Source organism: Betta splendens, chromosome 13 (assembly GCF_900634795.4).
Source record: "Betta splendens chromosome 13, fBetSpl5.4, whole genome shotgun sequence".
Taxonomy (NCBI): Eukaryota; Metazoa; Chordata; class Actinopteri; order Anabantiformes; family Osphronemidae; genus Betta; species Betta splendens.
The window spans coordinates 19118212-19144291 of NC_040893.2; the positions used below are offsets into that span (position 1 = coordinate 19118212).

Consider the following 26080-nt stretch of genomic DNA (forward strand, 5'->3'; position numbering starts at 1 on the left):
ATTACCATCATATATCTGAACATTAGTCCTTGGTCTCTTCTCCAGCTATGTGATGAGCAATGGATACAAGCCTGCCCCTCTTGACCTCAACCATGTCAAATTAACACCAAACCAGAACCAGCTTGTTGAAAAACTGGCAGAAAATGGTCATAATGTTTGGGCGAGGGACAGAGTGCGGCAAGGATGGACCTACAGTATTGTGCAGGTAAGCGCTTCCCAAACTTTCAATATTAATTTTTACGAACAATATTGTGCTGTAATTAATGTTGTATTTTTTACACTTTACAGGACATCATAAATAAGCGGAACCCTCGTCTGGTACCTTACAACCTTTTGGATGAGAGAACTAAGAAAACAAACCGTGACAGTGTTAACAACGCTGTCCGCACCCTCATTGGCTACGGTTACAACATTGAGCCTCCTGATCAGGAGAGCAGTAAGTCTACTCATCCCCAGCATTTCTATTTTCCTCCACCATTTGTCTCATTTCCCATGGTTTCTCTTTGCAGCTGGCCATGGCCTTGAGAACATCCGCGGGGACAAGGTACGAATCTTCCGAGCAGAGAAGTCGTATGCTATCACCCAAGGGAAATGGTACTTTGAGTTTGAGGCAGTGACCACAGGGGAGATGAGAGTGGGCTGGTCGCGTCCTAATGTCCGCTCTGACACCGAACTAGGAGCAGATGAACTGGCCTATGTCTTCAATGGAAATAAGGTAAGTCAGTTTAGGTTCTCGTAGAGTCTTATTCAGGAGTATCTGTAAGACCTGTACCAATGTACTGATGTGTAACCCTTTCCAGGCTCAAAGATGGCATGTCGGCAATGAGCCCTTCGGTCGCCAGTGGCTGTCTGGTGATGTAGTTGGTTGTATGATTGACCTGACTGAGATGAACATAATGTTCACACTCAATGGAGAAATGCTGATCAGTGACTCGGGCTCAGAGATGGCTTTCAAAGACATAGAGATTGGAGAAGGTAGGAATGATAAGTTAATGGTCACATTGAATGTAGTTATCAATTAGCTGAATAACTTGAAAATGTTTCTTGCCACTTACTTTGCTGTGGTTCTGCCCATCAGGTTTTATCCCAGTGTGCGCCCTGGGTCTGTCTCAGGTTGGGAGAATTAACCTTGGTCAGAATGTGAGTAGCCTGCGATATTTTGCCATCTGTGGCCTGCAGGAAGGATTTGAACCTTTTGCCATCAACATGAAAAGAGACACCACCATGTGGTTCAGTAAGAGTTTGCCCCAGTTTGTGCCTGTGCCCACTGATCACAATCATATTGAGGTAACAAGGAAACTGAGGTACACTACATTAGCCTATTGTTACAATGTTTTAATGATTACTGTTCTTTTGCAGGTCTCCCGTGTGGATGGGACCGTAGACAGCGCCCCATGTTTAAAACTCACCCACAAGACCTTTGGCTCACAGAATGCCAATACAGATATGATGTTCCTCAGACTAAGCATGCCTGTCCAGTTCCACGAGACCTTTAAGGTCCTCGCAGGCACCACTCCTCTAACCCGGGCCCTCACTATTCCAGAGGAGGAAGTGGTGGTGGTGGAGCCTGATTCAGAGTTTGAAGTACTGAAGAAGTCTGCTAGCCGCAAGGAGCAGGAGGAGGAGAAGAAGGAGCCGTCTGTAGCTAAGGAGATCTCGGTGGAAAATGAGAAGGACACTATGTCAGAAAAGGGAAAGAAAAAAGGGTAAGATGGCAGACTGTGTCATAGAGGGCCTGTGGTGTAACTCAGTCTGTTTTCTGTTAACATCAGTAATTATTAAACTACAGGGAGTAATCATCAGCTACATATCAAGTTACTGTAGGAACAAGTGTCCATATTGTACATGTCATCTTCTGTACACACTAGATTTTTCTCCAAGGCTAAGAAGGCTGCCATGACGCCTCTCGCCCCTCCACCTGCCCCTCCAACTGTGCCACGATTGGTGGAAGATGTGGTCCCCGATGACAGAGATGACCCTGAAATCATCCAAAGCACCACCACTGTAAGCTACATATTAGTAACTCTGCTACTGTCTGTAAATCTCTACTACTGCGAGATTTGGAGTGTGGTGTCACATTGACCTCTCCAGTGAACAATCATAGATAAGGCTGCTATGACTTGCTGGGTCTGCTCATCAGTTTGGATCATAGAACCTTTTGTCTTTTATTTTCGTAGTATTACTATTCTGTGAGGATCTTTGCTGGGCAGGAGCCCTCTGGGGTGTGGATCGGCTGGGTCACTCCTGACTACCACCAGTATGATCCGACCTTTGACCTCTCCAAAGTGCGCAACGTCACTGTTACTGTGGGTGATGACAAAGGGAACATATACAACAGGTAAGTCTTCTAAGTCGTCAAATCTATTTGATAAAGAGGTGAAGTAGTTAAGTGTTTGGTGTTTCTTTGCAGCATGAAGCACAGTAACTGTTACATGGTGTGGGGAGGGGACCTGGTCAGCACCCAGCAGACCCGCTTCAGCCAGGAGGACATGGTGGTTGGCTGCCTGGTCGACCTGGCAACCGGCCTCATGACCTTTACAGCCAATGGAAAAGAGATCAACACCTTCTTCCAGGTAATGAAAATCCAAACAATATCTCTTTCATTTGTAATTAGACTGCGAAGAGTCTAATTGAGTTCTGTTACTGTGGGGTTTGGTTTCAGGTGGAGCCCAACACCAAGCTGTTTCCTGCTGTCTTTGTTCAGCCTACCAATCAGAACTTGGTGCAGTTAGAGCTGGGCAAACTAAAGGTCTGAGACTGCTCACGAAAGCTCCTCCTTCCTGTCTTTAAAACAGTCCTTACACCTACGTTTTCCAATATGCAATTTCCAAAATATATCTACATATCTTAATTGTCTACTCTACTAATTGTTTGCTTTTTGTCATTATATAAACCTCCCTCCTGTCTTGTTTCAGAACATCATGCCCATCTCAGCGGCCATGTTCCGAAGCGAGCGTAACAATCCAGTCCCGCAGTGCCCTCCCAGGCTGGAAGTCCAGATGCTGACCCCAGTAATCTGGAGCCGTATGCCCAATCACTTCCTCAACCCTGAAGTGGGCAAAGTGAACGAGCGGCTGGGCTGGATGGTGGAGTGTACTGAACCTCTTATTATGATGGCTCTGCATATCCCAGAGGAGAACAGGTCAGAGGCAGCAGTGCCAACATGCGCTTTACATTTTTATTAATTGCCAAACATTTCAGAGCAAGTAATTTCCTTGAATGAATTATATGCAGGTTGTCAGCTGATTCCAAAGGTTTTAATTTATTACTAGAATCAATTAAAAGTAGTTGTTATGTTTGGGAAGAAACATTTATTTCTGTTTAGTTGGGTCAATGTGTTGTAGTATTAAGTATTAACCTTTGTCCCTGTTTTTTTCTCTCAGGTGTATTGACATCCTGGAGCTATCAGAACGTCAGGATCTTATGAAGTTTCACTACCACACCCTCATGCTCTATTGTGCTGTGTGTGCATTGGGCAATAACCGAGTAGCTCACGCTCTTTGTAGCCACGTAGATGAATCCCAGCTATTCTATGCCATTGAGAACACCTACCTGCCTGGGCCTCTTCGCAGCGGCTACTATGACCTGCTCATCAGCATCCACTTGGAGTCTGCCAAACGAGCCCGACTGGGCACCAACAGGGAGTTCATTGTCCCCATGACTGAGGAGACTCTCACTATCCATCTCTATCCTGATGCAAAGAAGGCCCATTCTCTCCCTGGTGTTGGTCTCACCACCTGCTTACGCCCCAAGCTCCATTTCTCTTCTATTAACTTTGTTGGCACCGACCCTGATTTGTACACCCTCAGTCCCATCTTCCCTCTACAGGTAAGGAGAAGCGGAGACAGACATCTTTAATAAAAAAAAAATGTTAAGAATTGTGTTGCTACATTTTAGTTTTTCCTCTTCAGGAGCTGAAGACCAGGGCGATCAGCATGTTAACTGAGGCTGTGCTGGATGGTAGTCAGGCAATGAGAGATCCCGTAGGAGGCAGTGTGGAATTCCACTTTGTGCCAATCCTGAAGCTCATCAGCACACTGCTCATTATTGGCATCTTTAACGACGAGGACACCAAGCCCATCCTCAAGATGATCGATCCCAACGTTTTCAGTGGCAAGGAAGAGGAGGAAGAGCAAGCTGAGGAGGGTGGAGGTGAGGAGGTGAAGGAGGAGGATGAGGAGGAGGCAGATCTTGAGGATGAAGGGGTCGGTGATGAGGAAGAGGAGGACCTAAAGGATGTGGAGAAAGCTCAAGAAGAGGCTGAACCCAAGGAGGAAGGACAGGAAGGAGAGCAGGAGGAGGGAGAGGTCAAAGAAGGAAAAGTAGATGGCGAGAAAGCAGAGGAGGAGAAGGAGGCAGAGGCTGTAGAGGAAGAAGCAAAGGAGGAGGAGGAGGGTTTGGAGGAAGGATTACTCCAGATGAAGCTCCCAGAGTCCGTCAAACTGCAGGTTAGAGTAAAGTTTAAATGCAAAATTCTTATCAGAAAATAATGTTTATGTTTTTACCAACTACATTTGTCTTGACCTCCCTCTTTCAGATGTGCACTCTCCTGCAGTACTTCTGCGACTGTGAGCTGCGGCACAGAGTAGAAGGCATCGTGGCCTATTCAAACCAGTTCATTCAAGATGTTCAGAACAACCAGCGAGTTCGTTACAACCAGTTAATGAGGGCCTTCACCATGTCGGCTGCTGAAACTGCGCGCAAGACCCGCGAGTTCCGTTCACCACCACAAGATCAGGTATCACCATGCGCAATCTTCACATTCAAAGAGTGTAAAACAACATGATGGGCCTCAATAGCCTTATGAAGATGTAAAATGGTCACAATATGCTGATAGACTGCTTGTATTCAAGGTTCTTATGCTGACCCACTTCAAGCACGAAGATGAGGACTGTCCAGTGCCTGAGGAGGTGCGGGACACCCTGGCAGAGTTCCACAATGATCTGCTGCTTCACTGTGGTGCGAAGTGCTAGAACGTTTCTACTCACTTAAAAATGTAAAGCTGTGGCTGACATCTGTTTTGGAGTTTTAAGACGCTTTTTCCATTTTACACATAGGTATACACATTGAGCATGAAGAAGAGGAGGAGGAAGTGGACACCTCACTGAGGGGCAGACTCCTTAGTCTGGTGGACAAGGTCAAGGGCTTGCGCAAGAAGAAGGAAGAGGAAGTACCAGAAGTTGAAGAGGAGCCAAAACCCAGTAAGACTGTCAGACAAATTCACTTTTAAATGTCTGGAGATTTTGATTGGCTTAAAAAGAGAGTTTAATATAACTGATTAATCTGTTTGTGTCCTCCAAACTAAGGCACCCTTCAGGAACTGATCTCCCACACCATGATCCACTGGGCCCAAGAGTCATTCATTCAGAACCCTGAGCTTGTGCGTCTGATGTTTAGCCTGCTCCACCGGCAGTATGATGGGCTGGGCGAGCTGGTCAGAGCCCTGCCCAAAGCCTACGCCATAAACGCTGTGTCCGTCCAGGACACAATGGATCTGCTAGAGTGTTTGGGACAGATACGTTCACTGCTTATTGTTCAGATGGGCCCAGAGGAGGAGCGGCTCATGATCCAGAGCATTGGGTCAGTCTGTACTATTTGATAAAGAAAAGATGCGATATCAAGATGATTGATTGGTGATTAATTAGAACCTAAGCAGCTTAATTGAATCTGACTTGTGTGATGCTGTCATGTTTTTTTGAAAACTTTCAGGAATATCATGAACAACAAAGTGTTCTACCAGCACCCTAATCTAATGAGGGCTCTCGGGATGCATGAAACTGTCATGGAGGTGATGGTCAACGTGCTGGGTGGAGGAGGAGACTCAAAGGTAACTCGTCTATGTCTTACTGCACCTATCAATCCTTTGGATACTTGACACTGTCTCCACTGAACTCATACTGCAGTTTACAGGAAGTACTTTTTTCCTTTTCTGTTTAGGAGATTCGATTCCCTCAAGTGGTGACCAACTGTTGTCGTTTCCTGTGTTACTTCTGTCGCATCAGCAGACAGAACCAGCGCTCCATGTTTGACCATCTTAGCTACCTGCTACAGAACAGTGGCATTGGGTTAGGCAAGTGCCACAAACCATCTACAGCGTTGCTTTTGCCATTTTTGATGTGCTTTATTTAACCTGTCTGCTTGTTCCACATTTCAGGCATGCGCGGTTCAACACCTCTGGATGTGGCTGCAGCTTCTTGTATCGACAACAATGAGTTGGCCTTGGCTTTGCAGGAGCAGGATCTAGAAATGGTTTGATGAAATAAAAAAACAAAAACACGAAGGGTGCAATGGACTCGTAATAACCTCCTAACCTTGGTATTCCTAATGCATGGTGTTGTAGGTGGTGACCTACTTGGCAGGCTGCGGACTGCGGATGTGTCCAATACTCCTGTCTAAGGGCTATCCTGACATCGGCTGGAACCCCTGCGGAGGAGAGAGATACCTGGACTTCCTCCGCTTTGCTGTTTTTGTCAATGGTCAGCAGCCTCATTTAGTAATCTGTAGTTCTCATTTTGATTACTTGCTGCTAACACTGGTCTCCACTGTTGCTCATAGGGGAGAGCGTGGAGGAGAATGCCAATGTTGTGGTGCGCTTGCTCATCCGTCGGCCCGAGTGCTTTGGCCCGGCCCTGAGAGGGGAGGGTGGGAATGGTCTGCTGGCTGCCATGGAGGAGGCCATTAAGATCTCAGAGGATCCAGCAAGAGATGGACCCACTGTCAAAAAAGACAGGCGTTTTATGTAAGCAGGAATATGATACACACTACAAAATATGTATTGTACTAGCCAAGCTTGACACAGATGTATATTTGAAAGAGACATTTTCCTGATTGGTAGGTTTGGTGGTGAAGAACAGCATGAGGAGAACCGTGTACATCTGGGAAACGCCATCATGTCCTTCTACTCAGCCCTTATTGATCTGCTGGGTCGCTGTGCCCCTGAGATGCATGTGAGTGAAACCTTTCTCTCCTGATCCACTGCTCTAATACAGTAATACGATAATAACAGTAACCAGGTTTTTAATTTCTCACACTATGTTTTTAACATTCATGTCAACAGCTGATCCAGGCAGGCAAAGGTGAAGCCCTTCGAATCAGGGCCATCTTGAGGTCACTGGTGCCCATAGAGGACTTGGTGGGAGTCATCAGCTTGCCTGTGCAGATTCCTGCCTATGGAAAAGGTAAATTTAGAGTTATGTATGAACACAGTTTACCTCTGCATCTTCCTGAATGTATGATTTCTTTTCTTCAAACCACAGATGGTCAGATTGTTGAGCCTAAGATGTCAGCCAGTTTTGTGCCAGACCACAAGGCGTCCATGGTGCTGTTCCTGGACAGAGTGTATGGTATTGACAATCAGGACTTCTTGCTTCATGTGCTGGAGGTGGGCTTCCTGCCTGATATGAGAGCTGCAGCCTCTCTTGACACGGTGAGTTGAAAAAGACAAAGTAGTAAAATAACACCACAAAGATGTTGCATTAGGTCTGAATGTTTATGATTTTCTGTTATTTACACCACTCTTTATAATATTTTCTTTCATTGGCATCATAGGTAGCTTTCAGTACGACTGAAATGGCCTTGGCCCTGAACCGCTACCTCTGCTCAGCCGTTCTGCCTCTGCTCACAAAGTGTGCACCGCTGTTTGCCGGGACAGACCACCGAGCCATTATGATCGACTCCATGCTCCACACCATCTATCGCTTGTCCCGTGGTCGAGCCCTGACTAAGGCTCAGAGGGATGTCATTGAAGAGTGCCTCATGTCGCTTTGCAAGTCAGTATTAAATCAATCTCCTGAGAGCTCTGACTACATGGTGAAATGGCTAATCAGAACAGTGTGGGATGGGGGAAGGTGGCCTTAAAGACGCAGACTCTGAAATTAGCCTGTGTATTCTCAAGGCCAGCGGAGCTATAGCATTCAGTAAACGCGTTAAACATAATGTGGTATCAATATGCTCTACGTTATTCATAATGCATCTGATGTAATTTAAACTACCCAGTGTCTATTCTGTCCTTTTACGTTCCTCATAAAGTAATCTGATGACGTTCTCAGGTATCTTCGACCCTCCATGCTGCAGCATCTGCTTAGACGCCTGGTGTTTGATGTGCCCATCCTCAATGAATATGCCAAGATGCCTCTTAAGGTTTGCCAGCTATGCAATTATATTTCAGTTGTTTTATAGTTACTGCAATATGCAAAATGCAATATGAAACTTTGATTATTTCAGTTGTTGACCAATCACTATGAGCGCTGCTGGAAGTATTACTGTCTGCCTAATGGATGGGCTAATTTCGGGGTGACCTCAGAGGAGGAGCTGCACCTTTCTCGTAAACTGTTTTGGGGAATCTTTGAATCTTTGGCGCACAAGGTGAGAGAAGGATCTTGTCGTGTCCTACTCCTGCAAGAGGGTTAATTTTTGTCATTAACACGTCTTCTCTGAAATCATCTTTAGAAATTTGATGCAGAGTTATTCAAGATCGCCATGCCGTGCATCTGTGCTATAGCCGGAGCCATCCCTCCTGACTATGTGGATGCCAGCTACTCCTCTCACACTGAGAAAAAGGCCTCCGTGGATGCTGAGGGCAACTTTGATCCCAAACCAGTAGAGACCACAAAGTAAGCGTTGGTCCAAACACTTCACAGACAGAAAACTATAAATATGCAAGCATTGTATTTTTGCTACAAATATTATTTTAGTGGCAAAAACACAATACATCGTGCAGAAATGTAAATGTGTAGCAAAGTCAGGTTTAATTGATTTGTTTGTTTGATTTTGTTTGTATTCAAACTTGATTACTCTGATTAATATTACTGATATTACACACAGCACAATCATCCCAGAAAGGCTTGATGCCTTCATCAACAAGTACGCAGAGCACACTCATGACAAGTGGGCCTTTGAAAAGGTAAGTTGTAAAAAATCTTATCGAATGCACTTGTTTTGTATCGGAGTCGTGTGTAGATGACCAACCCAGTGATTCAATCGATCTTCAGATTCAGAATAACTGGACCTATGGAGAAGTGCTCGATGAGAATGCTAAGACTCACCCAATGCTTCGACCGTACAAAACATTCTCTGAAAAGGTAATGACTCATGCTCACAACCCTGAACATCTGCACACAGTCACAGTGATGCTAAACAGGCACGTGTTCCTACATGTTTGAGATTTTTGATGGCCTTTTTTTGTTTCTCAGGACAAAGAGATCTATCGTTGGCCCATCAAGGAATCCATCAAAGCAATGCTGGCGTGGGAGTGGACCTTGGAGAAAGCCAGGGATGGAGAGGGAGAGGTTGAGAAAAAGGCTGCTGCAACCACAGCCACACGCAAAATCTCCCAAACTGCTCAGGTACAGCAGAGATGATTACAGACATTTAAAAGAATATAAAATGCTTCCCAGGAATAAGGAGGATTGATGAGTCTCTTAGTGATTTATAAATCCTGTTAAACTGACATTTTGTCCCTGGGCTCAGTGGCATAAGAAGCTTTATAGCCTTTGCGCTGCATGGTGTGTGTTATGTCTTCAGGCCACTTATGATCCCAGTCATGGCTACAACCCTCAGCCAGTAGACATCACAGCCATGGCTCTGTCCAGAGAGCTGCAGGTGAGCCTTGTTCACTTAAATAACACTTTCAGGAACACAGGTCTTGGATGAATTTATCAGGAGATCTCTGATTTGCCTTTCCTCCAGTCTATGGCAGAACAGCTGGCTGAGAACTATCACAACACCTGGGGCAGGAAGAAGAAGCTGGAACTTCAGTCCAAAGGTCAAAGGGTTTTTATGGTGCAGCATTACATTTCTTGCTTGTAGTTCTTAATGTTGATGAGTGATTTTGGTTTGTTAGGGGGTGGTACCCATCCGTTGCTTGTGCCTTACGACACCCTGACGGCTAAGGAGAAGGCGAGAGACAGAGAGAAGGCACAGGACCTGCTCAAGTTCCTCCAGCTCAATGGATACGCTGTGACTAGGTTGGCAGGTTTCACTCCACCGTAGCGTCTGTCTTTACTGTTCTGTCCCATTCGCTCATCCTTCCTCTGCCCTTAGGGGCATGAAGGACATGGAGCAGGACATTTCCTCCATTGAGAAGCGTTTTGCCTACGGCTTCCTGCAGAAGCTTCTGAAATGGATGGACATCGCCCAGGAGTTCATTGCACATCTTGGTATGTGGTTGGAGGAAACGTTTAGTAGTGACCTTTACTATTGAGTCTAGTCCAAGCTGACTGACTTTGTGTTTTAACAGAGGCTGTGGTTAGCAGCGGTAGAGTGGAGAAGTCACCGCACGAGCAAGAGATCAAGTTCTTTGCTAAGGTGAACTACCTGCTTCTACTGCTGCTGAGCTCTATTTGATTCAGGGACTCAGGCCCGTTTATAGAGCACGCTGTGAATATTCTTCTTGGCTTGTGTGTTACAGATCCTCTTGCCTCTGGTAAACCAGTATTTTAAGAACCACTGTCTGTACTTCCTGTCCACTCCTGCTAAAGTCCTGGGTAGTGGAGGACACTCGTCCAATAAGGAGAAAGAGATGATCGCCAGGTCTGTGGTTGATGCTTCTCTCTGACTTATATGACCTGACCTCCTTTTCATACCTTTCCTTTAGTACAGTACTTTCATGTTATAGTGTCTGTCCACTCTCCATGTTTCTTCATCTTTCTTCTTTGACTCCCTTGTGTCACTACAAACATCCTTCTTGCCCTGTCTGCCCTTACTGTCCTCCCCCACTCTCCCTCCCTCTCCTTTTTTCTCTTCTACCTTAGTATCTTCTGTAAGTTGGCTGCTTTGGTGAGACACAGAGTTTCTCTTTTTGGTAAGATACCTGCATGGTGGCATTGTGCCCTGTCACCATCTCTGCCCCTTTATATCTCTTTGTCGTTTTTGGCCTACTCTTCATTCTTATCTCCTCATTTCCATACTAATCAGCAGATTCTCGTTCAGTCTAACCTCTCATTCATCTGATGCTTCTCTCTCTTCAGCTTCTGCTTGGCTTTGATGTTTTCTGACACTGGATTTTTTCCTTCTGCTTTGTAGACCTAAGCTCAGACTAGCAGCAGCGATCAGAGCATGATTGTGTGTATCCATGGGTGGTGTTGTACTGCAGCTCTGCCGTATGTCATTGTGGCTTACTTTATAGGAGGCAGTATATGCTTTATCCTCATTCCTGTTCCTCTTCAAACCACGCGTCTCTAATAGTCAGTCACAGTGCTGTAACCACTTCACACACTGAGCCTGCCTTTGGCTCATCAGTTCTACCTTACAGTCAAAGTATACCACTGTAACTGATCTATCCTGGACAACATTCTACGGAAGTGGCCTATTTGTTTACACAGAATGTTTTAACTGCTCCAAAATCACCTGTTGATCTGTAAAATCAGATGATTTTAAGTGTCTGTGATTGTTGAATTTCAGTGTTTTCTGCTCTACAGTACAGTATGCCGGTTTTAATACTGATAACTTTTAATGGAAACTCCTCTACTATGATTAACATTTACAGTCAGTCAGTTACAGTTAGTTTTTTTTCATGAACAAAGTGCATTAGGAGAATGCGAGCTCTGACAGCACACCTTTGTTGTGCCTTGTTTTAGGAACGGATGCTGGTGCGGTAGTTAACTGTCTGCACATTCTGTCACGGTCGCTGGATGCCAGGTACCTCCTTATCTATTTATACCGTGAGATAAACTATCTGACACTTTTTCACTCTGGCTTTTTTCATCCACCTTTTTAAGGACTGTTATGAAATCCGGCCCTGAGATTGTGAAAGCTGGCCTGCGTCAGTTCTTCGAGAGTGCTGCAGACGACATTGAAAAGATGGTTGAGAACCTAAAACTGGGCAAAGTGTCCAGTCGAAACCAGGTCAGGGTCAGCGACACCTTGTCTTATATTTAGACTTGTCTCAGTTTTCTGTGTGAACTGATTTTCATTTCCATGTGTGGTCCTGTAGGTTAAAGGTGTGTCCCAAAACATCAACTACACCACCACTGCCCTCCTGCCAGTGCTCACCTCACTGTTTGACCACATTGCCCAACACCAGTTTGGGGATGATGTCATGTGTAAGTGAAGGTCGTCAATCTATAAAATGAATAGTTCATCATTTGCCTTTTAAAGGACTGACTCAGTTCCTTCTTCTCCCTCAGTGGACGACCTGCAAATATCCTGCTACCGGTTAATGTGCAGTATTTATTCACTGGGCACTGTGAAGACTCCACATGTGGAGAAGTGAGTAGCGACATCTCAACACTTGAATTTTAATAAAGTTTGAAGTTTGTTTGATGATATCGAGGTAATTAGACGTGCAAATCACCTTATCATAAAAACACCAACTCGTGTAAAATATTGATGCTTTTTATTCTTCTTGCTTACAGTTTAGTAAACCTTGATTATTACTGTTTTATGAAGCATTCTTTTCAAACGGGATGTTGTTCTGTGCAGACAGCGACCAGCTCTTGGTGAATGCTTGGCTCACTTAGCAGCTGCCATGCCAGTGGCCTTCCTCGAGCCACTGTTGAATGAGTTCAACTCCTTCTCTGTTTACACCACCAAGACTCCTAGAGAGAGATCAAGTGCGTTGTAGGCTTTTTGTTTTCTTTTCTGCACTAGCAAAGATGCTACTTTTTTGTATGCATCATGTTAAAGTACTGTTTTCTAATGTTTTCTTGTTTTCTGTTGGCTCATTCCCTTCGTAGTCCTTGGTTTACCCAACCAGGTGGAGGAACTGTGCCCTGACATTCCAGAGCTGGAAGTCCTGATGAAAGAGATTCATGATCTGGCTGACTCCGGGGCACGCTACACAGAAATGCCCCACGTGATTGAGATCACCCTGCCCATGTTGTGTAACTACCTTCCACGATGGTGGGAAAGGGGCCTAGAGAACTTCCCTGAGCTGGAGGGACAGATCTGCACTGCTGTCACCTCTGAACAGCTCAACCAGCTGCTGGGTAGCATCATGAAGATCGTAGTCAACAACCTGGGTATAGATGAGGCCTCCTGGATGAAGAGGTTGGCAGGTCAGTCAGTTATCAGGGCTATCAGTTAAATATGATTCAGTTGATTTTCAGGTAAAGAATACTGAATTTTTAAACCTACTGTATGTTCCCTCTGAATACCATTGATTCCCCTCTACCTCTTGTTCAGTCTTCGCCCAGCCAATTGTCAGCAGGGCTAAGCCAGAGATGCTCAAGTCCCACTTCATCCCCACCATGGAAAAGCTAAAGAAGCGCTCAGGAAAGGTTGTAGCTGAGGAGGAGCAGCTGCGCATGGAGGGGAAGACAGAGGTGGACAGTGAAAACGGGACCATCCGTGATGAGTTTGCTGTGCTCTGTCGAGACTTGTATGCTCTGTACCCTTTGCTTATCCGCTACGTGGACAACAACAGGTAGAACTACTGATGCACCAAAAATACAGAATATACATTTTATTATTCTGTATATTGGTATTACTTTAACATTACAGTAATGTTTATTGAGTTTTTGTTATAGACAACCTGAGGGCACATAAACTGCTAAAGCAGATCGGTTGTTCTGTGTTTGAAAGAAAAGTAAATTATCATCAGCAAAGCTTTTTAGAATTATGCACATAATCTGGAGGGAAATTGATCAGAGCAAATGAATGATGACTGTGTGTTTGAATGAGCTGACTTTGCTGGAAATGACATACTTAATTAAATTGGTTGAGCTAATCCTTTGCTGTTATTGCTTTTTATCTGTAGGGCAAGATGGCTGACGTGTCCAGACCCAGATGCAGAGGAGCTTTTCAGAATGGTGGGAGAAGTGTTTATATTCTGGTCCAAGTCCCATGTGAGTCTTCTGGTTTCTAATGTCTTAAATCATTTTCCTTTTCATAAAATAAATTTCCTTTTTTGTTTACTTGTTAGCAATTAAACAGTTCCCCTGTGTAAATTCCTTGCAGAATTTTAAAAGGGAGGAGCAGAACTTCGTGGTGATGAATGAGATTAACAACATGTCCTTCCTCACTGCTGACAGTAAGAGCAAGATGACCAAGGTGAGTGTAAACAAGCAGAAGAATAGCCAACTTACAGATAGTCTAGATGTTTATTAACCTACTCCATATAACATTACATAATCCATATTGCACTAACTCAACCCTGTGCAAAAAAAATCTATTCTCCGCTGTTATCTCCTTGTGTACCTGATGCCAGGAGAACCCGAGGCCCAGGATTTTTCAGTGAATTCCTCATAAATGTCAAAGCACATATAGGAACTAGCACCATCCTTTTCCAGGACAATGCCAGCGTCAGGACGAAGCGTTCAGACAGTATGTTAGGAGTGAAGCTAACTGTGTTTTCTCTCTGTATCCTGTGTCGGGGTTGGATGCTGGCCCACTAGGCCGGAGATGGAGAGGTTAGACTGTGTTTGTGCACGCTGTGCTGATCGCATGGCACCATGGGTTTGGGGAGGCATTTAATCCAGCTCTGCCGTGCAATACCACACTTCTGACACTCAGACCCCAGCACTCACACTCACACACACACACACACAAACCTTGGTAAAAAACAACATACTTTTATAGTTACTTGTAGGGAAAACAAACTAACTTTAATTGACATTTTGTAAATATTAGTGAAGTGATGCACGATACTGTATATGCCTATATTCTTATATATACAGTACAGTACATATTATCTAGGCTTCTTCTGTAAGTGGTGTATATATAAGCAGAGGTGTTTTGAGTACTATTAGATGTGTCTGTTTGCATTGTGTCTTTGTTTTATGTGTGTGTCTACGTACACACGTCAGCCAAAACATTGGAACCAGTGGTTGGGTCCACTGCTGTGGCTGCTCGGTGTGGGCTGATCAGGGGTCTGGAGCGGCTTGATGAAAGCTCTTTGCTGTAGTTCATAGTGGCCTGGGAGGTTCCATGGGGCTCGGTTGAGCAGTTGTGTGTCCGATTTTGAAGGAGCACTGCTGCGGCCGATCACCATCAACTACTTTGATTTGATTAATAACAGTTTGCCGAACAGTCACGATGCTACTGTGATCTGTGATGTTGAAATGTTGTTGCTGCTTGGATTTCTTTCAGCTAATGTGATGAGGATTTCTGCGCTGGGGGACTCTTCTCTTTTCAGACTCTCGTTAGTTTTGTGTTAAACAGCTGTTTATACATAAATCCCTGCTCTCACCACTGGATCTGTTTGATCCATCAGTAACTAGCTGGGTCTGAGTCCAGCTCCACATCAGCAGATACGTAGCTGTAGTTTTATTTACTGTACTAACTTGATTTTCAGCCCATGTCTAATTCATACAACATTCACTTGTTAAATAATCACGTATTTAATCACATTTTATTTCATGTTTTACATGGTTGCTTTAAACTAAATAGAACCATGTCCTGTCCATGGCCATTACTGTACCGAGCCTCTGTTACTGTAGCTGCTCCTCACAGTACCTCTCACCTCGAGGGCAGAGAAGGTGCTGCAAGGCCAGACAGCAGCCAGTAATAAGCATTGGCATCTTCAGGAAGTGGAGTGTGAGAAGGCTCCAGGGATGGAACTAACCCCACATCCTTGTGTCCTTGTGTGTTCTGCCCAGTGGACATGACGTGCCATGTCTGCACTACTAACAGTGAGGCTGCATTGTGCCTAACCATTGTAGCTGATGCAGCAATGAAGAGGACGTAAATGTTTACTTGGAAATATTGTGACAATGTATAAAATAATTAATTGGTTTAATTGTACCAATTTCTTTTGTAAGAAAAGGATTTTTTTTAAATTTAATTTTCAGGTTGAAGTGTGCTAAACCCTTTTGTCTGTGTTTAGTCTGGAGGTTCAGAGCAAGAACGCACCAAGAAGAAGCGACGGGGGGACCGTTACTCTGTGCAGACCTCCCTCATTGTGGCTGCGTTGAAGAAGATGCTTCCCATCGGCCTCAACATGTGTTCTCCTGCAGACCAGGAGCTCATCAATATTGCCAAAATCAGATATTCACTGGTATCTTTGAAGCTGCTGAATTTACTGTGTCCAAACATGGAAGAATTGGCCCAAATTTATATTTAGAGAATATTTGAAAGCACTCGAAAATATACATTTTTGTTTATAATGGCATAAATTATGAATAAAATACATTTGCCTGGTATGTCTTTGCTCTTATAGAAAGACACAGATGAAGAAGTGAGGGAGTTCCTGCGCAACAATCTGCATCTGCAAGGCAAAGTGAGTACATAAAAGTTTTTGACATGTTTAACGTATATAATATTGGTTCATTTGTTATATGTGCCTTTGTTCAAGGTGGAGGACCCAGCTATGCGCTGGCAGATGTCTCTCTATAAGGAGATGTCTGGAAAGGCTGAAGATGCAGAAGACCCTGAGAAGGTGGTGAAAAGGGTCCAAGAGGTGTCTGCTGTCCTTTACCACATCGAGGTGGTGAGTATACACACAAACCCTGTTAATACTGGATGCTTTTCAGTGGATCATTCTCAGTGGATCATTCGTTCTTCTTCTTCTTCTTCAGACAGAGCATCCCTTCAAGTCAAAGAAAATGGTTTGGCACAAGCTGCTGTCCAAGCAGCGTCGCAGGGCTGTGGTGGCCTGTTTCAGGATGACCCCTCTGTACAACATTCCCACGTAAACACGCGTCATTAGGAAAATCTGTTAACACGAGATGTTTCACAGCCTAATTAAACCCTGATGACCTGTTTTTTTACAGGCACAGAGCAATCAACATGTTTTTGGACGCATACAAGCGTAACTGGTTAATGAACGAAGGCTACTCATTTGAGGACAAGATGATTGATGACTTATCAGTAAGTTATGAATCCCTTAACGTTTACAACAGGTCATTCATTATATTGTCCAGTGTAGCCACAGCTTGTCACTATGTGTAATTAGAAAGCCTTGGAGGAGGAGGAGGAAGAGGAAGAGGAAACTGAGACCAAGCCGGACCCCCTTCACCAGCTGATCCTTCATTTCAGTCGTACAGCTCTCACAGAAAAGACGTAGGGCTTCTTCTCTCTCAGCTTGGTGAAGCTGACGCCTGTTCCTCACTGACACTGACTGATTCCTGCTCTGTTGTGTCCCTACAGTAAACTTGACCTTGACCTTCTTTATATATCATATGCGGATATTATGGCAAAGGTAAGACTTGACCTGACACTCCCTGTCATTTTTACTGATGTTTCTTTGCATTTGAGGTCCTGACTTTCTTTCATCTGTCTCCAGAGTTGTCACATTGGTGAGGAGGACGAAGGGGGAGAACAGGAGGGGGAGGAGCCGTCCTTTGAGGTGCGACAGACAGAGATGGTATGGGGGGGCCAGGGGAAGGGGGACAGGGGAGTCAGCGGAGAGGCAACTCCCCAAGCACCGAGTGACCACACCAAGACATCACACCCGGCACACCCCCCCACCTCACTCTGCCTACAACAGTCTTTCTCTCCTCCTGTCTTCTCTCATTCACTCACACCACTTGTCTATTTCCTGCTATGATGGACTGACCTGTGCATGCTTTTGCTGGACTCTGCCCACTAGTGGGATCCATGTTGCAAACTCAGTTTGCTTCTAAAATTGCATGACCTGAGTGCAGAGAGATGGTGCGTCTAAAGACAACAAAATGAAACAGCAGCCAAAACCAAATAATAACTTTTGCTAACTATGACATATTTTACTCTGTCCTTTTTAAGCCCGATGTGCTTGAATGTTTTTAGTCGTAGTAAATGACTGCGCCTCAGCAAAACATTTACACATCACCAGCTTGACAATAAAAGATTCACTGGTGTGGTGAAATGTTTAGCCTTTAAATGCTTAGCGTAGTCTTTCCGTCTTTTTCATTTGTTAGAATAGAATATTAGAGCATGTATTTAGGGCTTTGAATTGAAAGCTAAGCTACTTCAACATAGTACATACTGTAGTAGTGTAGGACCTCGTCTATGCAGGGACCTGCATCAGGTGCACTTTAATGTGTGAACTTTAGCCTCCTCTGTCAGAAAGTAATTTTTGTACTAATGGTACAAAACGGAAGGTGTAAAAAAGCATCCTGAACATGAAACCATGTAAAATATGAATGAACTAACACGTGCTCAGAAATGTGATGCTGCCACACAAGACTGAATTAGCTGGTTAGTTTTTGGAAACTCTGAGAAGTGTTGTTCTGCTGAGTCATGCAGAATATTTACTACAGTCACAGAAGAAACAGTTTTTTGTGCTAATCTTGTTTGTGTGTGCTCAGTTTCTGCCACACTGGCCACACCCTTTTTCTGACTCACATCCTTCGGTGTTCACCTGAACTCACAGCGTCTAACGAAAACTAACAAGTCACACACATTTGATTTTGTTTGTCTTTACTTTGAATTGGACAATGTTAACAAGTCTCCCTCTCTGTGCTCACCAAGGATTACAGTAAAAGCCTGCACAGTCGTACACGCTGTACTGTCCTAAACCCAAGCCCAGCTCATCCAAGCACACTACATCCCCCGCTGTCATAATCATAAACTGTCTCAGACACACTTCATGTGATCAAATGATGAGCAGAACCTCTGTATCCAGAAACTGCCCTGCCATAGTTTTAAACACAGTCAGGCTTACGAGGGAGGGGGGCGGTTGGGGGGGTAGATGCAGTCGTGGGTGCTTTGGGTGGGGCTGCACAGTGAGGAGTGGGTGGGTAAGCTCTAATCTCTTTTGTCTACAGGATTCCTGGGTGCTGCAAAGGTCTAATAGCACAGTGAATGTACTGGAGCAGTTGCAACACTGCATGTGGTTTTAAACTACAGAACTTTTTTCCAATCACCACAAGTCCGATCTCCAAATCTATTCAGAATTTTGTTTGTGCGGCCCATAATTAATTTAGTTAAAATTTGTCGATTAGAATTAAATTAAATGACATGATTACCTTTAAATATTATCGAGTAGTGCTACGTACCTACGTCATTCTCATAGTTCAGTTCAAGGAGGTGCATTCCTCAGTTTCAATTCCCCTGAAGGGCAGCACGTGAGGTTGCTGCAGGCTCAGAGGTGTTGTGTTGGAAGTGGAAGGTGCATGCTGTAAGCATCACTCCAACAGCTGCTGCTGCTTCCTCGGGAGTGTGTGAAGTGTGTGTTGTGCACTGGGAATACATGTTTGCTGGCATCCAGCGTTTGCTACCTTTGGGAGATGCCGAGAGCTGGAATACTGATCTCCACTAATACACACTGTGTTCCAGAGGAAGAGAGAGTGTGTGTGTGTTTCTGTTTATCTCTGTGAGAGTCAGTGAGTAAAAGCTCTTAGTTTCAGCAACCAGATTCAACATCTCCATCATCATTGTTAACACAAGTGTGTTTCAGCTGAATGTTAGAGTTCTACATGCTGACGTTCAGGTGAACACATTAATAAAGTGTACAGTATTATAGAAAGATGTAAATTGTTTTTCATGTCCTAAGATTTAGAATTACTCCAAATGGAAAAAAATAGAAAGCATAATGAAATAAAGAAGAAGAAATAAAAAAAAAATATAAAGAAAATAAAAGAAATAAATAAAAGGAAATAAAGAAAATAAAAAAGCAAAGAATAGTTAGGACGTGTGTGTGTGTGTGTGTGTGTGTGTGTGTGTGTGTGTGTGTGTGTGTGTGTGTGTGTGTGCGCGTGCGGGGGGCAGTGCAGTCTGTGTTGACAGGGTTAAAGCTGTGTCTCTCCACTCTGGTCACAGGAAAAAGAGATGGAGAAACAGAGGCTTCTGTACCAGCAGTCTCGTCTGCACAACCGTGGGGCTGCAGAGATGGTGCTGCAGATGATCAGCGCCTGTAAAGGTAGCTACACCTCAACCTGTACTAGTTCTTGTGGGTCAAAAAGTGTCGCACACCGCCTCAGTGTGTCCTCATGCCAGGTGAACCTGGAGCCATGGTTTCCTCCACACTCAAACTGGGGATCTCCATCCTCAATGGAGGCAACAGTGACGTACAGCAGGTAATGGAGGATCTGTCAGTTTCACATATGACACATTTAGGCTGTTTTAGTTCAGTTTCATTGTTTTCTGTGTCCAGAGAATGCTGGACTACCTGAAGGATAAGAAGGACGTGGGATTCTTCCTCAGCGTTCAGTCTCTGATGCAGACCTGCAGGTCTCTAATATTTACACTTTAATCAGCTTCGCTTATTTCGCTGGATCGTGGATCGTTAAAGTGACTGACTCTGTTGATGCTCATAGTGTTTTGGATCTGAACGCTTTTGAGAGGCAGAACAAGGCTGAAGGACTTGGAATGGTTTCAGAAGAAGGCACCAGTGAGTGTCCGCGGCCGCCGCTGCATCACATCCAGCCAGGATGACACACACAAACACTGCCACACGTCTCCCTATCCATTTTGCATTGGTTTGTATTATCATGTGCCATCTGCGTAGTCCATTTGTGTCTGACTGTGCCTGTTCATGGACACCTGGTTACCAGTGTTTTCATGTGAGTGTGTTCACAGTCTTTAGAGCTGTGATGTTCTTGTATTGGTCTCAGCATTTTGACGGTTGATGTATGAAACTGTTTATCATCCTCTGACAGCCATGAGACTTTTGGACTCACTGCGTGTCTCTTTGTCTTTCTCTCCCACACCTCGTTCACTCTCCCCGTTTCGACCCTTTATCCTTCATGTCCGTGTCCCTCCCACTCGCCAATATGCTGCTCTCACGGTTCTCAGATATGCAGCTAGAACGTGGTAAATGAAACTTTGCTGTCATATATCTTCCTTCCTTCTTTCCCTCCTTTCTCTCCTCTGTCTCTTCTAGCTCTCAGTCGCCCTGTGAACTTATCGTGCATTTCATTTCGCACTCAAGGAACTGGTGAAATCAAGCCTTACAGTCACGTACTTGTGATACACGTGCTGCTTTAATGGCGCACGTGCCTCTGTCCCTGATGGTTCAAAGTGACTGTAAAGTTTTATTTTCATCCTTGAGTGTTTTACCACAGATCTACTGTAACTCTGATCCTCTCAGACGTCTGACTGATCACTGAGAGGGAAAGGATGTAACCTTCCTCCTCCTCTCGCCTACTTAAGCAGAGCAAAAAGATCTGACACTATGTGCCCTAGAAACTGAAATGAATTGCAAAGGCAGGTTAAGTCGTCTTTAACCTATTCCCACAATAATAGCTCAGATGAAGTCCATGTTAACACAGGCTGAAATGCTACATGTCCCCAGCGTTCTGTGAGCTTCACCATGGAAGTCCATGGGACCTAAGCTAAACCGTGGCTCAGTTGTGATTCGTCCTCAGAATTCTCAGACAGATTCTCCCCTGTCGTTACGTCTAAACCCAGCATCACTCCCACTTTTGTTATGTCGTTGTACTGTCATGAATAAGAGTGAGCATGTTTGTGCATTTTTAAGAAACTTTCTGATGCATTATTGACAAAATATAGAAAAGGTGGATTTTGTATTGGATGGGATTCAGCGCTCCTATGTTTCTGGTTTAGGGTGTGTCTATATGAATGATATTACAGTTTCCCTGCCTTCCCTATTTTAAAATTTCAGTTTGATTAGTTACTAAACTCCCCTGACGAGGTCACGTTCTGTTTTCCAGTCAAGAGCAGACAGAGACTGAAGGAGGGCAGAGGGAATTCTAACACAATTCATATACTTGCTTCACTCAAATTAGAACCACAGGAAGCCTTTCATTCAATTCATTTACATGAACCCAAACCCTGTTACTGTAGGAAGTGATTAGTGATTCCTCTCCATTATCTCAGATTCACATTTGAGTGTTTTCCACTCTGTTGGATTCTGCAGAGTTCAGTAGACCTGTCCTGCATGGGCGTGTTTTGGTTTTCTCTGAATCTCTGTTCACTGTCAACATTTTTTCACGATTGTTTCTTCAGATGTGTTTGTGTCGGTGTCTTTTTCCCTGGTTTTCTGTGTCTGTGTATTTCATCTCCATTTCTATGTGTCAGTATCAGCCGTATTTGATCTGCCGCCTTCTTGAGTTGTTTTCACTGCCTCTTTTCTACCAAAGTATCTGGAAAACAAAAGAGAGGTAACGTTTGGGGAAGGTAACAACAGAAATGGATGCGTCGGTCTCTTGCTGGTGACGGTTGGTTAGACACTTACTGGAGTTTGTGGTTTCTGCTAACGCGTCTTAATAAGAGCAGGGAGTAGTATACTAAAATGACAAAAAACATTTCTCCATAGATCAATAAATGAATAAAGCAACTAAATGCACCAGTAATGAAACAGGAGATTTCTATTTGTTTTGATAGAACAAGCTACGCTCCAAATGCTAATGTGTAATCCACTGGTGTTTTTTTTTCCTGCACCTAATCGCTAATCTGCGCTGATAGTTTTGTTCTATCTGTGTGTTCTAACAGAATAACACAGCTGTTGATCTGTTCAGGGACTGTGAAGCTTTCCTTTGCTCACATTTACTCCTCTGTTACTCTGCCCAGATGAGAAAGTGATGGCTGATGACGAGTTCACGTGTGACCTCTTCCGCTTCCTGCAGCTTCTCTGTGAGGGCCACAACAATGGTGAGTCTGTGACGAGCACATCTGGAGGAGAGACCAGCGTGTTCACAGCTTTGCTGATGGTTATAGTCCCATAGACTGAATGTGAAGTCTGTGTTCAGATTTCCAGAACTATTTAAGAACTCAGACCGGCAGCACCACCACCATCAACGTCATCATCTGCACTGTGGACTATCTGCTTCGCCTGCAGGTCAGGTTCCTCAAATTTGGCTTATCGTGAAGCTAAAATAATTTATATCGAGCCTTAACAACAGTTAACAACACCTTTCCCCATGGCAGGAGTCGATCAGCGACTTTTACTGGTACTACTCAGGAAAGGATATAATCGATGAGCCTGGGAAGAGGAATTTCTCCAAAGCAATGACTGTGGCTAAGCAGGTCTTCAACAGCTTGACTGAGTACATCCAGGTGAGAGAGGTGCTGCTTTAGTGACTGACATCGATGAGACTTCAGGTTCAGATGTTGGATGAATGTATCACAGAGTTAAACAAACCACACAGAGACAAACCAAACTGCAACAAAGCCTGATTTGTATATGCTGTTGCCTAAAATGTCAACAATGCGTGTGTCAGGGCCCCTGTACTGGGAACCAGCAGTCTCTGGCTCACAGCAGACTGTGGGACGCCGTCGTTGGCTTCCTGCATGTGTTCGCTCATATGATGATGAAACTTGCTCAGGTAAGAGATGTTCATCTAAGTCTCAGTATAAATAAAGTCTGTGTTTTGGTTTCAAAAGGTAAAACAGAGACAATTTAAAATACTCTATAATGTTCAAATACTTTAAAAATCCTAGCTGCTATGTTTTCTGTGCACTGTAAATATCCTTTTGATGTTTGGTGTTATTGGCTTGTTTTAAAATGAAAGACTCAAACATTTCTAGTTAGTTTTTTGTGACATTACAAATGAAAGCTGTTGACTGTAACGTTGCTTCCAGATGCATCCAGATGTTGGACAACAAAATGGCGTAAGCGCCCGTGTCGTTCCTCGTATGAGGCATCTCGTGCTTCACCACCTTATTCTAAGCCTCGTTTTCATCACCCACCGTGTGTCGCAACCTTCTGTCTTCACCAGCATTTTTGCTTTTTTATTTTTGGGGTTTTTAAGTTAAGATTTAAATAGAGTTTACAAGTACTACACTGTATGTAACTGACAGATCCTGACCAATAACAAAGACTAAGTTAGTTAGTAGTGTAAAGTTGAACTGCACCTTAAAATCCTGTTTCGTACGAAAAGTATTTTCTTCATTTTGAGTTTTTTACTCAAGCCTCTAAACACCTTTCTTTGCTGTATTTTGATGACCACTTTTCTAGTTTGTCATTGGCCTCATTCACCGGCAGTAGAAACTTGCCTACAGTGACATCCTTCTCCTCTAGACCTCCAGTAGGTACTAGAATATTTGTGGCTGTTCATGTCTCAGAATCTGTGGTCAGATCCGGCCGAGGGGAAAGACGACACTGTAGGAACAGTGACTCCGTTTGTACCGTGTTTCCAGTCTGTGTCCGTCACGCTTCATGGTGTTAAACATGGTTATTCTTTATTTAAAAATGCAAACCAAGGATCATTTTTGGAGCACAACACATTCTGAGGTAGTTTCTTTCAGTCAATATTTGAACTGTGATATGATTATAAACTAGAATCGACATTGACAGCAGATGCACATCGAGATCAACAGATTTACTGTTTGGCCTTTGTTGCAGGACTCGAGTCAGATCGGACTGTTGAAGGAACTGTTGGATCTACAGAAGGACATGGTGGTGATGCTTCTCTCCCTGCTTGAAGGTGTGAGCTCCACCCCAGTCTCTTTCCATCACAAGCCTTCTACATTCTCACCTCCTCTAACCTTGTACCTCCTCTAGGTAATGTTGTGAATGGGACCATTGCCAGGCAGATGGTGGACATGCTTGTGGAGTCCTCCAGCAACGTGGAGATGATCCTTAAATTCTTCGACATGTTCCTCAAGCTCAAGGACATCGTGGCGTCGGATGCCTTCCGTGATTACGTGACGGACCCCCGTGGTCTAATCTCCAAGAAGGATTTCTCCAAGGCCATGGACAGCCAGAAGCAGTACTCCCTCCAAGAAATCCAGTTCCTCCTATCCTGCTCAGAAGCTGACGAGAATGAGATGATCAACTTTGAAGAATTTGCTGATCGATTCCAGGAGCCGGCCAAAGACATTGGTTTCAATATAGCTGTCCTGCTCACCAACCTGTCCGAGCACGTTCCCCACGACACTCGCCTCCAGAACTTCCTGGAGCAGGCTGAGAGCGTGATCAACTACTTCCGCCCCTTCCTCGGCCGCATTGAGATCATGGGCGCCAGCAGGAGGATTGAACGCATTTACTTTGAAATCAGTGAGGCGAATCGCAACCAGTGGGAGATGCCTCAAGTCAGAGAGTCCAAGCGACAGTTCATCTTTGATGTGGTCAATGAAGGCGGCGAGAGCGAGAAGATGGAGATGTTTGTGAACTTCTGTGAGGACACCATCTTTGAGATGAACATCGCCGCCTCCATCTCGGAGCCTGAGGGAGAGGGTGCAGAAGAGGAAGACGACGAGGAAGAGGAGGAGGGTGGAGGAGAGGCGGCAGAGTCCGGAGAAGGGGAGGAGGGCAACGGGGAAGGGGAAGCCGCCGAGTCCACCTCAGCCTTCGCAGAGTTCCTGAAGAGCGTGCTTAACTTCTTCAGCATGTTCACCTTCCGCAACCTGCGGCGCCGGTACCGCAAACTCCGAAAAATGACCATAAAGGAGATGGTGATAGGCCTGGTCACGTTCATCTACACCGTCCTGATGGGCATTCTCATATTTATTTATAACATATGCAAGGGCTTCTTCACGCTAATATGGAAGGCGCTGTTCGGTGGAGGCTTAGTGGAGGGAGCCAAGAAGATGACGGTGACGGAGATCCTAGCCAGCATGCCCGATCCAACGCAGGACGAGGTCCACGGCGACCTGCCACCTGAGCCGGGGGCTGGAGAGGTCCAAGACGCCGACGGAGCCGCAGAACTCTTAGATGTAGTAGGAGGCGAGGAGGAGGAGGAGGACGGTGAGGAGAGGGAGGGCGGACGCCTGCCTGGGTTCAACGCTCCCGGTGGCCTCGGAGACTTTGGGGAGACAACGCCCGAGGAGCCTCCAACTCCGGAGGGGACGCCGCTGCTCAAGAGAAAACTGGTAACGTGTTCACGCCTCACAGTTACTGCTGCCCCACGAGAACCATTTAATAAAGTGCAAACTGTGCTTGTGACAGCTGGCTGCTGCAGCAGGAGGACCAGAAGAGGAGGTAAAGGTTGAAACTGAGGAAGAGGCCCCTCAGGTGGAGGAGAAGGCAGAGTGAGTTGACTTTACTGTAGGGGTCGAGCAGAAACTGCTCACATACAAGATAATGAAGACTTACATAAAAATATGAAGAGTTTCAGTCAGTTCCAGTCTTAAATCTTATCGTGTCCTTTCCAGCACTGAAAATGGAGAGAAGCCCGAAAAGGCAGAGCCGGAGCCCGAGGCAAAGGAGGAACCTGCTGAGGAGCCGGAGGAAAAGACGGTGAAGGCCAAGACGAAGAAGGACAAGAAAGCTGCAGAGGAGGGCTTCGAGTTGTGGAACGAGCTGGAGATTCAGAGAATAAAGTTCATGGTGAGATGAGTCTGTTTTAGCCTCACTGGTCAAAAGCCTGAGTACCTGCCT

General features: G+C 44.8%; 1 protein-coding gene across 14 annotated transcripts in view; it reads left to right on the top strand.

Moving 5' to 3' along the window:
- Positions 1-26080, top strand: part of ryr1b (ryanodine receptor 1b (skeletal)) — a 46793-nt gene that overhangs the window by 16208 nt on the left and 4505 nt on the right. For 2 of the 14 annotated variants that reach the window (XM_029171984.3, XM_029171986.3), the window contains 70 exons: positions 46-205; positions 289-436; positions 510-715; positions 801-975; positions 1079-1287; positions 1360-1706; positions 1869-2004; positions 2178-2338; positions 2411-2573; positions 2663-2749; positions 2916-3142; positions 3384-3828; positions 3912-4448; positions 4538-4738; positions 4854-4959; positions 5058-5201; positions 5307-5580; positions 5710-5827; positions 5938-6070; positions 6155-6249; positions 6341-6476; positions 6556-6739; positions 6836-6947; positions 7058-7178; positions 7257-7426; positions 7549-7769; positions 8049-8139; positions 8224-8364; positions 8449-8612; positions 8824-8902; positions 8991-9080; positions 9192-9344; positions 9523-9600; positions 9688-9763; positions 9842-9965; positions 10042-10157; positions 10238-10305; positions 10409-10530; positions 10752-10801; positions 11577-11637; positions 11718-11844; positions 11933-12041; positions 12126-12207; positions 12421-12551; positions 12675-12995; positions 13123-13363; positions 13697-13784; positions 13897-13989; positions 14334-14348; positions 15764-15934; positions 16097-16156; positions 16232-16366; positions 16455-16567; positions 16650-16746; positions 16832-16938; positions 17026-17077; positions 17162-17242; positions 19618-19717; positions 19795-19874; positions 19952-20028; positions 20115-20188; positions 20593-20610; positions 22330-22410; positions 22509-22597; positions 22687-22815; positions 22980-23084; positions 24104-24185; positions 24263-25572; positions 25649-25731; positions 25855-26029. In XM_029171984.3, the coding sequence (XP_029027817.1) occupies positions 46-205; positions 289-436; positions 510-715; positions 801-975; positions 1079-1287; positions 1360-1706; positions 1869-2004; positions 2178-2338; positions 2411-2573; positions 2663-2749; positions 2916-3142; positions 3384-3828; positions 3912-4448; positions 4538-4738; positions 4854-4959; positions 5058-5201; positions 5307-5580; positions 5710-5827; positions 5938-6070; positions 6155-6249; positions 6341-6476; positions 6556-6739; positions 6836-6947; positions 7058-7178; positions 7257-7426; positions 7549-7769; positions 8049-8139; positions 8224-8364; positions 8449-8612; positions 8824-8902; positions 8991-9080; positions 9192-9344; positions 9523-9600; positions 9688-9763; positions 9842-9965; positions 10042-10157; positions 10238-10305; positions 10409-10530; positions 10752-10801; positions 11577-11637; positions 11718-11844; positions 11933-12041; positions 12126-12207; positions 12421-12551; positions 12675-12995; positions 13123-13363; positions 13697-13784; positions 13897-13989; positions 14334-14348; positions 15764-15934; positions 16097-16156; positions 16232-16366; positions 16455-16567; positions 16650-16746; positions 16832-16938; positions 17026-17077; positions 17162-17242; positions 19618-19717; positions 19795-19874; positions 19952-20028; positions 20115-20188; positions 20593-20610; positions 22330-22410; positions 22509-22597; positions 22687-22815; positions 22980-23084; positions 24104-24185; positions 24263-25572; positions 25649-25731; positions 25855-26029 (10855 nt within the window). Of the gene's footprint in view, positions 1-45; positions 206-288; positions 437-509; positions 716-800; positions 976-1078; positions 1288-1359; positions 1707-1868; positions 2005-2177; positions 2339-2410; positions 2574-2662; positions 2750-2915; positions 3143-3383; positions 3829-3911; positions 4449-4537; positions 4739-4853; positions 4960-5057; positions 5202-5306; positions 5581-5709; positions 5828-5937; positions 6071-6154; positions 6250-6340; positions 6477-6555; positions 6740-6835; positions 6948-7057; positions 7179-7256; positions 7427-7548; positions 7770-8048; positions 8140-8223; positions 8365-8448; positions 8613-8823; positions 8903-8990; positions 9081-9191; positions 9345-9522; positions 9601-9687; positions 9764-9841; positions 9966-10041; positions 10158-10237; positions 10306-10408; positions 10531-10751; positions 10802-11576; positions 11638-11717; positions 11845-11932; positions 12042-12125; positions 12208-12420; positions 12552-12674; positions 12996-13122; positions 13364-13696; positions 13785-13896; positions 13990-14333; positions 14349-15763; positions 15935-16096; positions 16157-16231; positions 16367-16454; positions 16568-16649; positions 16747-16831; positions 16939-17025; positions 17078-17161; positions 17243-19617; positions 19718-19794; positions 19875-19951; positions 20029-20114; positions 20189-20592; positions 20611-22329; positions 22411-22508; positions 22598-22686; positions 22816-22979; positions 23085-23340; positions 23371-23962; positions 23993-24103; positions 24186-24262; positions 25573-25648; positions 25732-25854; positions 26030-26080 lie in introns of all 14 variants that reach the window. The other 12 variants (XM_029171985.3, XM_029171988.3, XM_029171975.3 and 9 more) reach the window with 11 other exon arrangements.